Raw genomic sequence first — 13,969 nt, 5'->3', positions numbered from 1 at the left:
ACGGCAACATAAATACGAACGAGGAGACTTCACATACCACTAGTAATGCAAAGTAGAGATCTCTTAAAATTTCTGATTACTTTCCAAACAAAATGGAAAACTTTCTTTATCTGGTGAGTAAACTCTGCATAATTTTTGCCACTTTTTTCTGAATCTGTTCTATAATTGAATTATTTCCAGTCACTTTTTCATGTGACATATATATGCTTCATCAAAGTCATTGAATGTTTGCAGTGTCTTGCCCGGCAAGGACAGGCTATGCAGGGTGATACCGGTGATGAATCAAACTTTATTCAGTTACTTAAACTAAGAGGGAAAGACCAGCCTCTTCTCTTAAAATGGTTAGAGAGGAAAGAAGACAGATACACCTCACACGATATTCAAAATGAAGTAATTGCCATCATGGCGAATCATGTCATCCGTGATCTACTATCGGAAATCAGGGGTGGCTTTTTCTCGATCATATGTGACGAGTACACAAATATCAGTAACAAGGAACAACTAACCATCTGCATTCGATGGGTTGACAAAGAGTTAGAAGCCCACAAGAAGATTTCCTCGGGTTTTACAATGTACCTGACATCGCGGCGGGGACTATAATGTCGGCTATAAAAGATGTGTTATTAAAACTACAGTTATCATTAGTTAATTGTAGGGAACAATGCTATGATGGAGCCAACAACACGATGGGACATAAAGCTGGTGTGGCGAAAAGAATCCAGGACCTCCAACCAAAGGCTTATCCTACTCACTGTCATGGACACTCACTCAGCTTAAGTGTAAAGGACTCCACGAAAAACTGTAAGTTGCTTTCAGACACTATGGACAGCATAATAAATCATTCCCCCATAAGTTTTCACCAAATCGCCTGGGGGAAATAAAAGAAAACCTAGAAGGCCCTGAATCTGAAGCCAAGGGAATACTTGGCCTTTGCCCCACTAGACAGACAGTACGCGCAAGCTGTTTTCAGCGAATCCTAGACAATTTTGCAGCTCTTCTTCAGGAGTGGACAATTTCCCTTGATGAGAAACTCCAGTCCGATGTACGTGGAAGGATCATTGGATGCCAAGCGCAAATGAACACTTTTGACTTCTTCTTCGGGTTGAATTTAGGACAGCGGATGTTTCTCACACAGATAACTGATCAAGAACCTTACAGCAAACAAAGATGTCAGCTCTAAGTGGAAAACGAGTAGCTTGTCTTACAAAAGACGTTCTGCAGAAGATGCGAAACGATACGAGCTTCAGATCATTTTATGATGTAGTTTTACTGAAAAGTAAAAGCTACCCCTCCATGAGTGGACCGATGTTACCAAGGAGAACTCGCGACCCAAGAAGAATTGAAATTGGCACTGGAGAGCCAACATATCCTGTGACCGCACAAGACTATTACAGGCGAATATACTTTGAAGCTATTGACTTGATGATGAACGCTATTGACCAGCGGTTTGACCAGCAAAGCTTTGATACGTATGCAAAGATGGAGTCTCTCTTAATTAAGACCCTCAATTCGCAGGACAAATCCGAAGAGCTAAAGTTTATGGAAAAGCTGTACAACGATGATGTTAATATTTCAGTGTTCACCGCCCAGATGGAAATTTTTCAAGTGCTGCTGAAGGATGGTTTTTATTTTTGTTTTGGCGACATCATAGTAAAAATTAAAGATCTACCCAACCCAGAACGGGAAATGATAAAAGAAGTTATCATGTTACGTAAGCTGATTCTCGTAAATCCAGCAACCAGTGCAGCCGGTGAAAGATCCTTTTCGACTGCCCGGAGGCTAAGAACATGGCTCCATTAAAGAATAAACTAGGAACGATTTAGTAACCTGACAGCTTTAAACATACACATAGAAATAATGCACAGGCTTTCCTCCATTGACATCACAAACGAATTCACCGACCGCAACTCAAACAGAAAGCGTAATTTTGGCACTTTTCGAGTAAACGATGTATAGTAACTTTAATATCATTCACTAAATTATTTTCAGTTACCGCTTTGTTTTGTTGTGTAAATAGTTTGAATGAATAATTAAACAATTATTGAACTCGGCTTTCGTATGATATGAAGATATACAGATCGCGGAGGGTGTTATCCACCGGGCTCAAGCCTTCGGCTTTGGCGGATAACCCCCTCGTTCTGCATAACTCTTCATATCATACTCAGCCTCGTGTAATACTTGCTCAGTAATTATACAGCGTTGAGTTCAAGGCAGCTCAAGCAAAATCGTTGGATTTCTGGCTTATTTATAGTAATTAAAGGTTGATATCAGTAGTATAGCATAACAATCTATGATATTTCAATTTAGTGATGGTGAATTTTCAGACCCGATAGCCACATCAATGAAGATGTGAAAAAAAATCACTAGTTTTATCGTTTTAATAGCATTCTCCGTCACTTAAGAGAAATTAAATAGAAATCCACAAGCATGCCCTCCCCCCCGCCCAAAAAAATTTCCCTCACGCATTCTTCTTTAGCACCCCCCCCCCCCCCCTCGAAAACGTAATGCGCGGTCCTTGTGTGGAGAATCCAATTGTGTTTGCGATGACATAAACACGTACATGGTAAGTTTCTAAGATCCATTAGGTCCATTTGCAAATGTGTTAGGAATTCTCTTGCTTCCATAGGGGCTAGCACAGGCTCTTTTTGCCTGCTAGTGATCGACTTTTGTTCTTTGTGTAACGAGCATTGACACAAAGAGTTGTACTACTTCTTGGGATACTACTGATTCGTAGTTTCGCTTGATATACTTGTCCATCGTGTCTCTTCCTTTGTGCGCAATAAATCTTTGGCACAGAACTTGGTCTAGTTGACATTTTTGAAAAATGTCTTTTCCGTTCTTGGATAATATTTTGCCACCCTCCAGTTTCCATCCTTTTCTTTTGATAATTGCTACGTCTTGACTTGTCAGATTTGTTCTGTCCTTGCTGTCTTCATTACGTGTTTCTAACCACGTCACTGCATCGTTGTAAAAGTTGTCGTCAATAAAAGGGGTTATTTTGCTTGGTTTTGGCTTTTTGGAAGCTTTAACTTCAGCCAATTTTTGGTAGAATATCTCTGAATCAACAAAACCTGTGTTAGCCATTTTACGAACCGTACAGGGCCACGCATTGCGCACGAGTAAACTTTTGTCATAATTTATTATGACCGAGAAGAGTCTGGCCCCTCTTGCACCACGAGAAAAGTATCTGCTATTAAAATTAATGACGTCTGCTTGTCCAAGTCCTGTGTGGTTTAGCGGTTAGTTGCGGCTAAGGACTCAATGCTAAGGGATGTCAGAGGCGCCCGGTGTAAGTATAGTTCAAAGCGATTTCTTTCTCTCATGTAAACATTGGAATTGAATGGGTCAAGGATACGTAAAGTAGTGGTAGGTATGACGAATGGATCAAGGGATGAAAGGTTAAGAGGGATAGGGACAGAAAGGGAGAGAATAGAGAGGAAAGTGGGAGGATAGAAAGGCGATTTTTTTTTTGTTTTGTTTTCAACCCCCCTAAAAGAAACCGTGCCCCCTTTTTTCAACCACACCCCATAAAGAAAATCCCTTTTCAAACAGTTGCTAAATGACCTAGGTTAATTAAATTCACCTAGTTTGATTTAAATGGACCTAAATTTAATTTCAACCTGTAACATATATATTACGAAATATAGGGAAAGAAATTTACGACGGAGAATTCCCCATTCTTCAAATGGAAACTTTAATCCTTACATTTGTTGGTTCTCTACTCTACACCGAGAGGTTTTCTCTAGGTACTCCGGGGCGTTTTCCATTTACAAAAAATTTCCGGAAATTTCGGTGGAAATTTCCATCGGGTGAAAAACGTGTTCCATTTAACTCAGGTCCGTTCGTCGCCCAGTGATTGCGATTTCACGCGCTAAAATTTCAAATGTAGCCGTGAATAGCCTGGAAGTGGTAAGACCTCTCAAAAGTTGTAAATGGAACACACATTTCCATCGGAAAGTTTCCAACGGGAAAACAGGACTACCTTTTCAGAACTTCCGTTTAGTCCGGAAATTTTCCAGTGGAACGAACCAAAAACGTGTGTTCCATTTACGTCCCAACCGGAATTTCCGGAATTTCTTGGTAAATGGAAAACGCCCCCGGTTTCCCCTCACCTCAAAAACCAACATTTGACTTGATTTGTGTTAATTGTTAATTTCAGTTTATAGTGTCCCCAATCAGTGCTTCAGCGCTAGAACGGCTAGACACTTAAATAAGGTCCCTTTCCTTTCACTCCATGTACCGTGTAAACGGGACCTTGTTGAAAAAATGTTACGTGACATTAGTAATGTATTTATTAAACATGCAGTCTGTAATTAAATGATTCAGATTTTCAAAACAAAAGTTTCTTACTAGTTAATAACATCCTCTGCAAACCTGTGTTTTATTCTTTCCAAAAAGATTCACCCAGAATCCACAAAATATTAGAAAAAAAGCGTAATTCTCTTCCTAAACGGGATACAAATTTTTGCTCGTTGTCACTCTATTGATAGATTTTGATAGATATGCATGTGCTTTGTGATATCATGTGGCTTTTGTATCATGTGATAGCTAACCGTCTTACGTCATAAAAGGGAAATCCCCTTCACTAAGATCGACTCTGCCGAACTCCTTCAGTGCCTCCTGGGTCTTGCGAGGTAAGTGATCGAAGTTTCTTTGATGTCTCTCAGTTTGTCTTGATACAGTTTCATTGATTCCAATGACCTCTTTCAAGGCTTTGAAAACAAAATCAGCATCGGTCTTACTTTAGTTTCAGTTTCCGTCTTATTAGAGATGATGCACAGCGACGATATGACTTAAAGATGCCCATTACAATTGTAGAAATTGAGGCTAACCGACGTTTCCTGTTTCATCTTCAGAGAAGAGTCCACCACTGAAGAAAAAGGGAGGCAAGAAAAGTACACAATTAGAGGTATGAATTATGGTATTTTCAGCTTTGTAATTCCTTTCTGACATCAGGAATTGTTATTAGATGATATGATTTCAGTTCTTCGATAGGGCTAATAGCTTACCTCGGTTAATGTGTTTGCTGTTGTGCCCTGATACACCTGGTGTTCTATTTCTTCACTTTCTTCACGCATATTTTGAATCAGAGAGTGGTGGATAAGAGCAGGGATTCTGAACATTGCCAGCCATTATTTTGAAAGTTACTACATTATTTCTGCTACACTGATTATCCGTTGTTATGAATGAACCATTCAGACTTCAACCGGGCGACAGAAACATTTACTTGTTTTGTCTCGTACTTGGCAAATTTGAATCACTCAAAAAAGATATATATATCTCTTCCACCCTCGCTGAAGCGTCTTGTTTGTCACTTCACTCGTTCATTTCATTGAGCTCTCTGTCTGATGAATATCGATAAACAGGAAGTTCGTAACACTCTTTTAGTTTCTGATGAACATCGATAGACAGGAAGTTCGTAACACTCTTTTAGTTTGTGCGTTTAGACATTTCCGGAGTATTTTCAGTAATTAATTGGAGTATTCGTGTGAAATGAATCTTTTTAGATGCTGATAAAGCCTCTAGAAATCATGTACAACATTGGAGTTTTTCCTAAATTGAAAGTTTCAGCTTATATTTAGTGCAAATCGGACCATTCTTTTGTCACTTCACTCGTGCATTTCACGTGAACAGGGCATTGAGGTACTCTGCTTGATAAACAGGAAGTTCATAATACTCTTTTTCCCGGAGTATTTCAAGAATTGATTAAGAGCTGAAATCGAGCAATATTAATTTATTTTTTAAGAAGCTGATCGAGAGGAGAGTGAAAGGCCAATTTTGCCTTCTTGTTCACTCCTTCTGTGAAATTCTCGAGTGATACAATTCAACACTGCACTTTTATTTTAGCGAATTGCTAACCGTCTTACGTCATAGAACTGGGGAAATACCTGGGGAAAAACCCCTTCACTCTGTAAGAGTTTTTAGTAAATCGACTCTGCCGAACTCTTTCAGTACCTCTGGGGTCTTACAAGGTAAGTGTTCGAAGCTTTTTCTTTGATGTCTCTCAGTTTGTCTTGATACAGTTTTATCGATTCGAATGTTCTCTTTCAAGGCTTTGAAAACAAAATTTGCATCGGCCGTTCTTACTTTAGTTTCAGTTTCCGTATTATTAGAAGTGATGCACATCGACGATATCATTACAATTAGAAACTGAGGCTAACCGACTTTTCCTGTTTCATCTTCAGAGAAGAGTCCACCACTGAAGAAAGAAAAGTCAGTCCAACGTGAGGGGTATGAATTACGGTATTTCAGCTTTAGAAATGATGTGATTTCAGTTCTTCGATAGGGCGAATAGCTTACCTCGCTTAATTTTCTTCTCTGATTACTACTAAGTGTGTTTGCTGGTGTCCCTTGATACACCTTGCGTTCTATTTCGTCACTGTGATTTAATCCACGCATTTTTTGAATCAGAGACCGTGGATAAGAGCACGGATTCTGAACATTGCCAGCTATTATTTTGAAAGTTACATTACTTCTGCCTATGATTTTCATTGACACTTTTATATGGCGATAGCCACAGCGTCAGTTGAGGATTAATTCTGCTTAGACAGAATTAGGAATTTAAAAGTGTGTGATAGAGCACAATTGTAGCCTCCGAGTTGCCTCCTAACTAAGGTGCCATCTGAAAGCTTCAACACGACAGCTGTACCTGATATAGACTTTATTTACCGTTTTGGTATGAACTGGCTCCCTTTCATCATTTCTTTCTGGTGAATTAATACTAGGAGCGATGCCATAGACACATGTATCAAAAGGCTTCTTATAAAAGAAACTCCCTGTTGATCAGGCCGGGAAACCCCCTTGGTTTTTTTCCCAGGGAAAGTACCACAATGCACTGTTCAAGTGAAATACACTAGTGATCAAAGTGACACCTAAAGAACGCGACTTTCATGAAACCGCATAATTTGTATTTGGGAAAACTTCGAAGTATTTTTGACTTTGATTTAGCAATGCAAAAAGGGCTAAGAGAGATACATGTGAATGACGGCAGGCGCCAAACGACAGGTTTCTGTCTGTCATTTCTCTTTTTCCTAATTTTTTTTCTGTTTTGAAAACTTGCTCGGCAGCTGTACCAAGCAAACAGTAAACTGAAATCGACCAAGTTTCATTTTCCTTTTTGGCAAAAGACATTTTAGCCAGGCGTTTGCCATTTAATTTCTCTGAAGATAGTCCTGATAACCATGATGATGAACTTGATAATTAATAGTTCTTATGAGGAGTTTCAAAGATGACTGTGAGGAGACAGTACTGTGATAGTGTTAACCGCTTCATTTACATTGCAAAACTGAATTAGTTAATACTGGTTAATACATGATGGCGCAGATGGCGCATAGGTAAGTGACTGGTTTTTAAGGATAATCAATGTGCAAGTGCTTATGAGAAAATTGTCATCAAATTAGAGAGTTTGTGATCGAAATTAACAAATTTCCGTAAAGACATCCTTGCAGCTATTTTGTCAAAAAATTCGTTAATGGCTTCCTGGGGCCGGTTGCTCGAAGCGTGGTTAGCGCTCTAACCGTTGGTTAAGAGGTATTAAAACCTACAGGTTTCCATGGTATCTAACACTGGTTAGCGCTAACCATGCTTCGAGCAACCCGGGCCTGGACTGTAAACGACGGTATTCTTTTTGAGGAGATACCAATTCAGTAGATCTTTACCGCCGCTAATTTCACTGGAAGACCGATTTAAAGCTGCTACAGAACCGCCACTTTGGGTTAGCCTTTCCGATTGTTTTCTTATAAGCTTGTTTGTGTTCTTTTTTTCTAAACCTGTCCCAATGGGGCCCCGTGACTGAAGTAGCTAGCCAGCTACGTTTTTTTGTGAAGAGCAATGAACAGGATTCCTGCTCGAAAGCCATGGTTTCAGATGTTCAGTTCTATGTAACCTCTGAATTTTGTCTTTGTTTTTGTTTGAGTGGTTTAAAAGATCTTATCATCTCTCATTTCATATGGTGAGTATACGATATGTCAATCCAAAGGTATATATATGTATTCTTTTTTACGATTAATTCCATTATATGCGAGAAAACCTTCCAAATTATAGTTCAGGGTTTTCGATAGCTTTTCAAAGTACTGGGTTTGATAATGAAAGTATCGGAGAGCGGAGAGGGTTATTTTCCGTAGAAAGACCGATAGAAAGTGGCTTTGAAGCGAATCATCAAGGAGACCTGTTCCCCCCCCATTTATAAATTACTATGAATGAAACTCTCAGAAATGATATTTGTATGCATTCTTAAGTTTGGAAAACAAATAAGGAAACTAAACTTATCGTGGGAATGACATATCGATTGTTCTGTTGTGGAAGCAACATGAGGCAATGTGACTTCTTGTTAGTTTGAAGGATTTGTTGCGCGTGATTGTAATGTGTTTCTTCAGCCCATGGCTTCCTGAGATACATGTATCCAAGTCCAAAAAGAAGAAAAAAATCCTGCTTGTGCAGGAATTTAAATAATCCCCCTTCCTTAGAGATCTTCATACCACTCAAAGAAAATGCAAATTAAAGGAAATGAAGAAGCTGTTAAGCCTCTGAATCAAATCTGAATCTGATCAGTAGCTAAAACGATTACCTCACTGCCACAGTAAGGTTAAGGTAAAGTCTGCTTACGAGCCAAGTGGCCCATTAGGCCGGAGCTTATCCCGGTTTCTGTAGCACTAAGCGACTAGGAGAATTTCTACTCCCCCCTGGATGGGATGCTAGTCCGACGCAAGGCTACCCCCAGCATTAAATTCGCCGGTACCCAATTGTACACCTGGGTGGAGAGAGGCATCATGAGAGTAAAGTGTCTTCTTTATCAAGAAAACAACACGATGTCCCCGGCCAGTGCCCGAGCCCGGACCACTCGATCCGGAGTCGAACGCACTAACCATGAGGCCACCGCGCCTCCCACCACTCCCACATTAGAGGTAAAGAAATCATACAGATTCGTTTTGGGGTAGTTTTCCGGAGTAAAGATGTCCCCGTTATTTTCACACACAAAACTGATAATCTTATCGAGAATAAATCAATAAAATCACGCGTTTTGTTTTCAGATAAAGAGAAAATGCGTATAACTGATCTTCCACGTGAGACATTTGACGAAGTGTGCAGCGTGTTGGGAAAGGAGACCACGATAAATTGGAGAAAACTGATGACAGAAAGTTTTTGTTCACTCTATTTGCCAAAGCATGTCGAAGAGATTGGGCAGAAGCGTTCCCCAGCTGACGCATTACTAAATGATCTTGCTGATCGCGAAGTACCCTTAGAAGATCTTCTTCGGGAATTGCAAAAACTAGGCAATAAAAAAGCAGTTTCCATAATCATTAAAGGTAATCAACTTAGTTGTCTCTAGCTTTATGTGGAAATCAATCTTTTGGAGTAAAATGTTTTAAGAATTATAAGTGATTCACTACTAGGTATTATTAAAAACTGGATCATTGGATAATGCAATGCGAGAGTTTTGATTGGCTAAGCCATCATGGGTTATGAGCCGTTATACCATGATCTACAAACACGGCAAGCATATGCGTGATTTTTTGGGCCTTTTTATTTTTATTGTAGTCTAGTTTTCTATATTTTGGGGGCGTTTTTAATAAAACAATTATTCCACTCGCGCTTGTTGGATATGAGATGATTATAGCCAACTCGGCGCTAAGCGCCTCGTTGGCTATCTATCATCTCATATCCAACGCGCTCTCATGGAATAATTGTTAATTATTGATTAGATTGCAATGATGAAACGAGAGTATTTGAAAGGGTTTATTGGCAATGGCTAATGCGTTGCATTTGCCTTGGAATCTAGAATGGAGAATTAAAGGGAACGTTTCCTAGCTCTTTCCGAGAGATTGTGGTTTCTATTAATGAGGGGCAACCTTAAACTTTACAATTTATAAATGCTGTTATTATACATCAGACTCACTATGAAAAATCTGATTGGTCGAGAGCATTCAATCAATTCACAATAGCTTGTGAACTTGACATGATAAATGTAATATCTGCTGCAGATATTACATTCATGTCAAGTTCAATGTCTGCCTGGTTACTAAGCCCCTTGGAGTGATCTCCTCAGAAACAAAATGGCTGAACGCTTTGCTTCTGTTTCTGAGGATGAATTATGTGAAAAATGTATAATAAAACAATTATGAATTCGGTTTTCGCATGATATCATGAATTATCAAAACTTCGTGTCTGTGCTATCTGCCTCAGCTTTCGGCTTCGGCAGATAACACAGACCTCGGTTTTGATAAGTCATGATGTCATGCTCAACCTCATCCAATAATTGTTTAATAAGAGATCATGAACGAATTTAATTGAAGTTGTTTAGGGTACACGTACACTAGAAGGAAAATCCAAGAGCTCTTAACAGTATTTGAACACTTGATCTCCGCCATTGAGCTTCAAGATATTTGTGTAGTGGTAGACAATTAAAAATGTACCGTTTTTAAATGTTCAATCAATAAATGCGTTTTCTTATTATCAGCGATCAAGCGTAAAGACTTTAATGGCGCACCACCTACTCAAACCATCACCCGTGAGCCTGAAGAGGTATGCGTATGATACAGAAACAACTTCTGTTACTATCTATCTACTTTAAACAGATTATATGATTGCCTGCTTTACTTCTTCATTGGAAAGGAATGACGGCTGGGCGAGTCCAATGTTTCGGCTTGTTCCCGTTTTCGGAAGCAAGCCGAAACATTGTACTTTCTCAGTCACTACCTCATCATGGATTGTTCAGAAAATAAATAACACATTCTGCTAACATTAGATGAGCTTCGTAAAATATATATTAGCATGTAATTTTAAATTATTGTTAACTTCATAGAGATCACAGATGTTCACAGGGTCAATGGCTGCATGATCGGTTTAGCCAGTGAAGCCAGTAATCAGAGAATAAAAGTGCTTCAGATGTGGGCAACATAAGGAACCCTATTCTTTAGACTACCTACGCAAGTATCTACATGGGACACCCTTAAAGTAACTAACAACATATAGCTCAGCTTGCAGAACAAGTGCAGTGCAGTTGCATGGTCATGGGTTCGAGTCTCGTTCAATGTATTGTCTTTAAACTTGCTTATCTAACTATGATGATCCTTTTAAGTATCTAGTAATTTAATTAATTATTTTGTTATAATAATTCCAACACTTTTAAGTGCTCCTGTGACAAAAAAATCAATTTTTATTTTTCTTCGAAACTCAGAACTATGTTAAGCAAACACTAAGCGACCACAGTTTAAGCGTTGATTAAAACCTGTTTATTTTAACTGGAATTTTCCTATTTAATGGTCCGCCATTACTAACTTTAAGTTCTTGGGAGAGTTGGTTTGAGGAGAAAATGACGTCAAAGGCTCACTTATTTAAGAATGCAATGCGTCTGTGCGCCAAAGAATTAATATGCAGCACGGGAGTTTTGGGATTTCAGACTTTTAAACTCGTGTTTGAATTTATAATAAGCTGCAATTTATTTTAAGCTGAAATTTTAAGCCAGTGAACCTTTGACGTCACGTTTCCCTGGATCCAACCCTCTGAGGTCCAATCGGTCAGTTTTGAACATGAGTAATGGCGGACCGAAGTAAAAGGCCTTTGGATAAAAATCAAAGTTCAAACTTTTGCCAGGCATGTGTTAATCAAACACACTTTCAAAATCTGAAGAAAGAAAGGAAGTGATTTTTTTATGACAGGGGCACTTTAATCATGATGTAGTCGGCACCGTCCATAAGCTTTACTCCAAGTCACGTTCCTCATCTGGTGCAGTTAATATATGTGTCTGAAAACAAATGATAATAATAAGTAATTGGATGATATTACCCACACTGAGTGTCATGAAAGCTAACCCACTAATTTAGTTTGTCCAGTTAACATTAATAATAGAAGGCTTTAAATAGTCTCTGGGAACCGTGGGATATTTCGTGTAACTTACATGATGTAAGATATTTCGGATAGTTGACATGAAGGGTAGAAAGAATAACGGTGAATATAGGATTAAATAAATAATAATAATCTTTATTGAGGAGATCAATTTCACCGGAGAAGTCATTTACAAAAGAGTCCTCAAAGATTAAAATAAAACAAAAAAGAAAAATATAGACTAATATATAAATATATAAAAATTAGACTAAAGACTATTTACATTTCTTAATGCTGTTGTAAAACTAGCTAATGATGGGCTTTGTCTGATTGAAAGGTCTAATTTATTCCAATCGTTTGAGGCAAAATTAGGTCGAAGACCAATGGTCCCAATTTCTACTAGATGCACTCTTACGGATATTGTTTTTACATCTTGTATTATAATCATGTTTATCTTTATTGAATTCTATATTAAAACGATGTGAAAATAAGTTATTTAAACAGCGTGCGATTAGTTCAATCAGATTCATCTGGTTCAATCTGTGCACTGAATTCTAAAGGAACTAATAAAGCGAAGGCATTGTTCAGTTTGGTGCACCATACTGAATATTATTTTCAATATGCGTGCACCTCGTTGGTAGAGTCTGATGTCTGACAATGAACCCTTCATAGTTTCATTTTAAAAAACTATTTGGTTTTCCTTTTCTTAAACAGAGTACCGCGACTTCTTCACACAGGGGACAAACCGAAACATTACCTCCATATTCGATTGAGGAGTCATCAACCCATGGCGGGGACCCTTGCTATCCGAAACTTGAAGAATTTATGGAGCAAATATCTATGTTATTTCCTTGTATGAAACATTAATTTGGAGGACAGCTTACTAGTTACCTCTTACCAATACCAAGAATTGTATGTACTGATTGAGATTTCATGAAAGTTCTTTGTCACAAAGTACTTACCTTTCAATAGGGAAAAACACTTTAGTTCTACAAAAACAAATATCAACCTTAGTTGATCGAGAAAAAAAAAACATTGTTAATAGCTATCGTCATGTCATCGTCTTAACCGTCTTGGATCTGTAACTGTAGCGCTACGTAGTTACTGTATTGTTATTACACATCTGTCCATCATCTTTATCACAAGGTTAAAGTAATAAAATTAAAATGTAAGCAATCTGAGTTTAGTACTGTGATGTTGTCATGAATTTTCACTGAAATGACAGAACGAGAGTAGGAGGAAAAAGGACTGAAAAAGGATGAGAGCAGCAAAAGATTGAGCTGAAGGAGAACGGAAATAAAATTCAAAGGACAAGAAGCCGACTGAAGCGTGGTTTTGCCACACGAAAAAGTTAACATGGTGGAGAGGAACTGGTCTGAAAACTTTAAGTATAGTAAACTATATTAAATTTAAGTTAAGATAGTTATAGTTTAAGCTTAAGGGAATCGTACGCGTTCAAGGATTGTATTTACTCATGAGTTAATTAATTTAGGATTAGCTTATTATTAGTTTTTCCTTCAGGTTTTTTTCCCTCTATTGCTTACACGTTAATAAAACTGTTGTTAATTAGGTAGTTCATGGTAGTGTGTTGCGGGATCGAGGGAAGGGGGTTGGCATTTTTCTTTCTTTTCTTTTTCCTGTTATTTTCCCCAAGGGAGTCCCTTCGGTTATCGTCACAGATGTAGGCACCTTTAGTTTTGCGATGAGAGTTGTTTTCGTACTATGATGTAGGTGGCAGTTGTGTTTTAATAAATGATGGACGAAGTGTTGAAAGAATGCGATTTTTGTTAGAAACCGTACGCGGTCACTAATAATTTGATGAAGTTAAAATGTAAAAGAAAATGTAAATGCTTTCTTTATAGTGGAAGTACACTTAGCTATCAAGCTAGTTTACAGGTACTCCACTGTTAACAAGGTGAAAGTAACAATTGGCAAACTTAACAGAAACATATTAAGAACCCCAACTGGCGGGAGGCAACCAGTTGGCTATTTACAAAGCATGGTAGAGTTGAATCCGGGACAACCGGAAACAAATCCAAACCAGAGGTTATAACGGGATTTAAACCCGGAGCAGCCGCGTGCAAACCCAACGCCCTAACCACTGGACCATACTGCCTCCTCACACCTTTCAAAGTAAGAAAAGTGG

At 38.5% G+C, this 13,969-nt stretch overlaps 1 protein-coding gene and 1 pseudogene across 1 annotated transcript; both read left to right on the top strand.

The window, feature by feature from the left end:
- The first annotated feature begins 258 nt into the window (after positions 1–258).
- LOC138040321 (zinc finger MYM-type protein 1-like) lies at positions 259–1,956 on the top strand (annotated as a pseudogene).
- A 2,865-nt stretch (positions 1,957–4,821) lies between these two features.
- Positions 4,822–13,596, top strand: LOC138043228 (uncharacterized). Its single transcript, XM_068889389.1, has 4 exons — positions 4,822–4,909; positions 9,030–9,305; positions 10,457–10,521; positions 12,538–13,596. The coding sequence occupies exons 2-4, from the start codon at positions 9,041–9,043 to the stop codon at positions 12,688–12,690; spliced, it is 483 nt and encodes a 160-aa protein (XP_068745490.1). The 5' UTR covers positions 4,822–4,909; positions 9,030–9,040; the 3' UTR covers positions 12,691–13,596.
- The last annotated feature ends 373 nt before the right edge of the window (positions 13,597–13,969 follow it).

Source organism: Montipora capricornis, chromosome 3 (assembly GCF_036669925.1).
Source record: "Montipora capricornis isolate CH-2021 chromosome 3, ASM3666992v2, whole genome shotgun sequence".
NCBI lineage: Eukaryota > Metazoa > Cnidaria > Anthozoa > Scleractinia > Acroporidae > Montipora > Montipora capricornis.
This window is presented reverse-complemented; position numbering and strand designations above follow the sequence as displayed.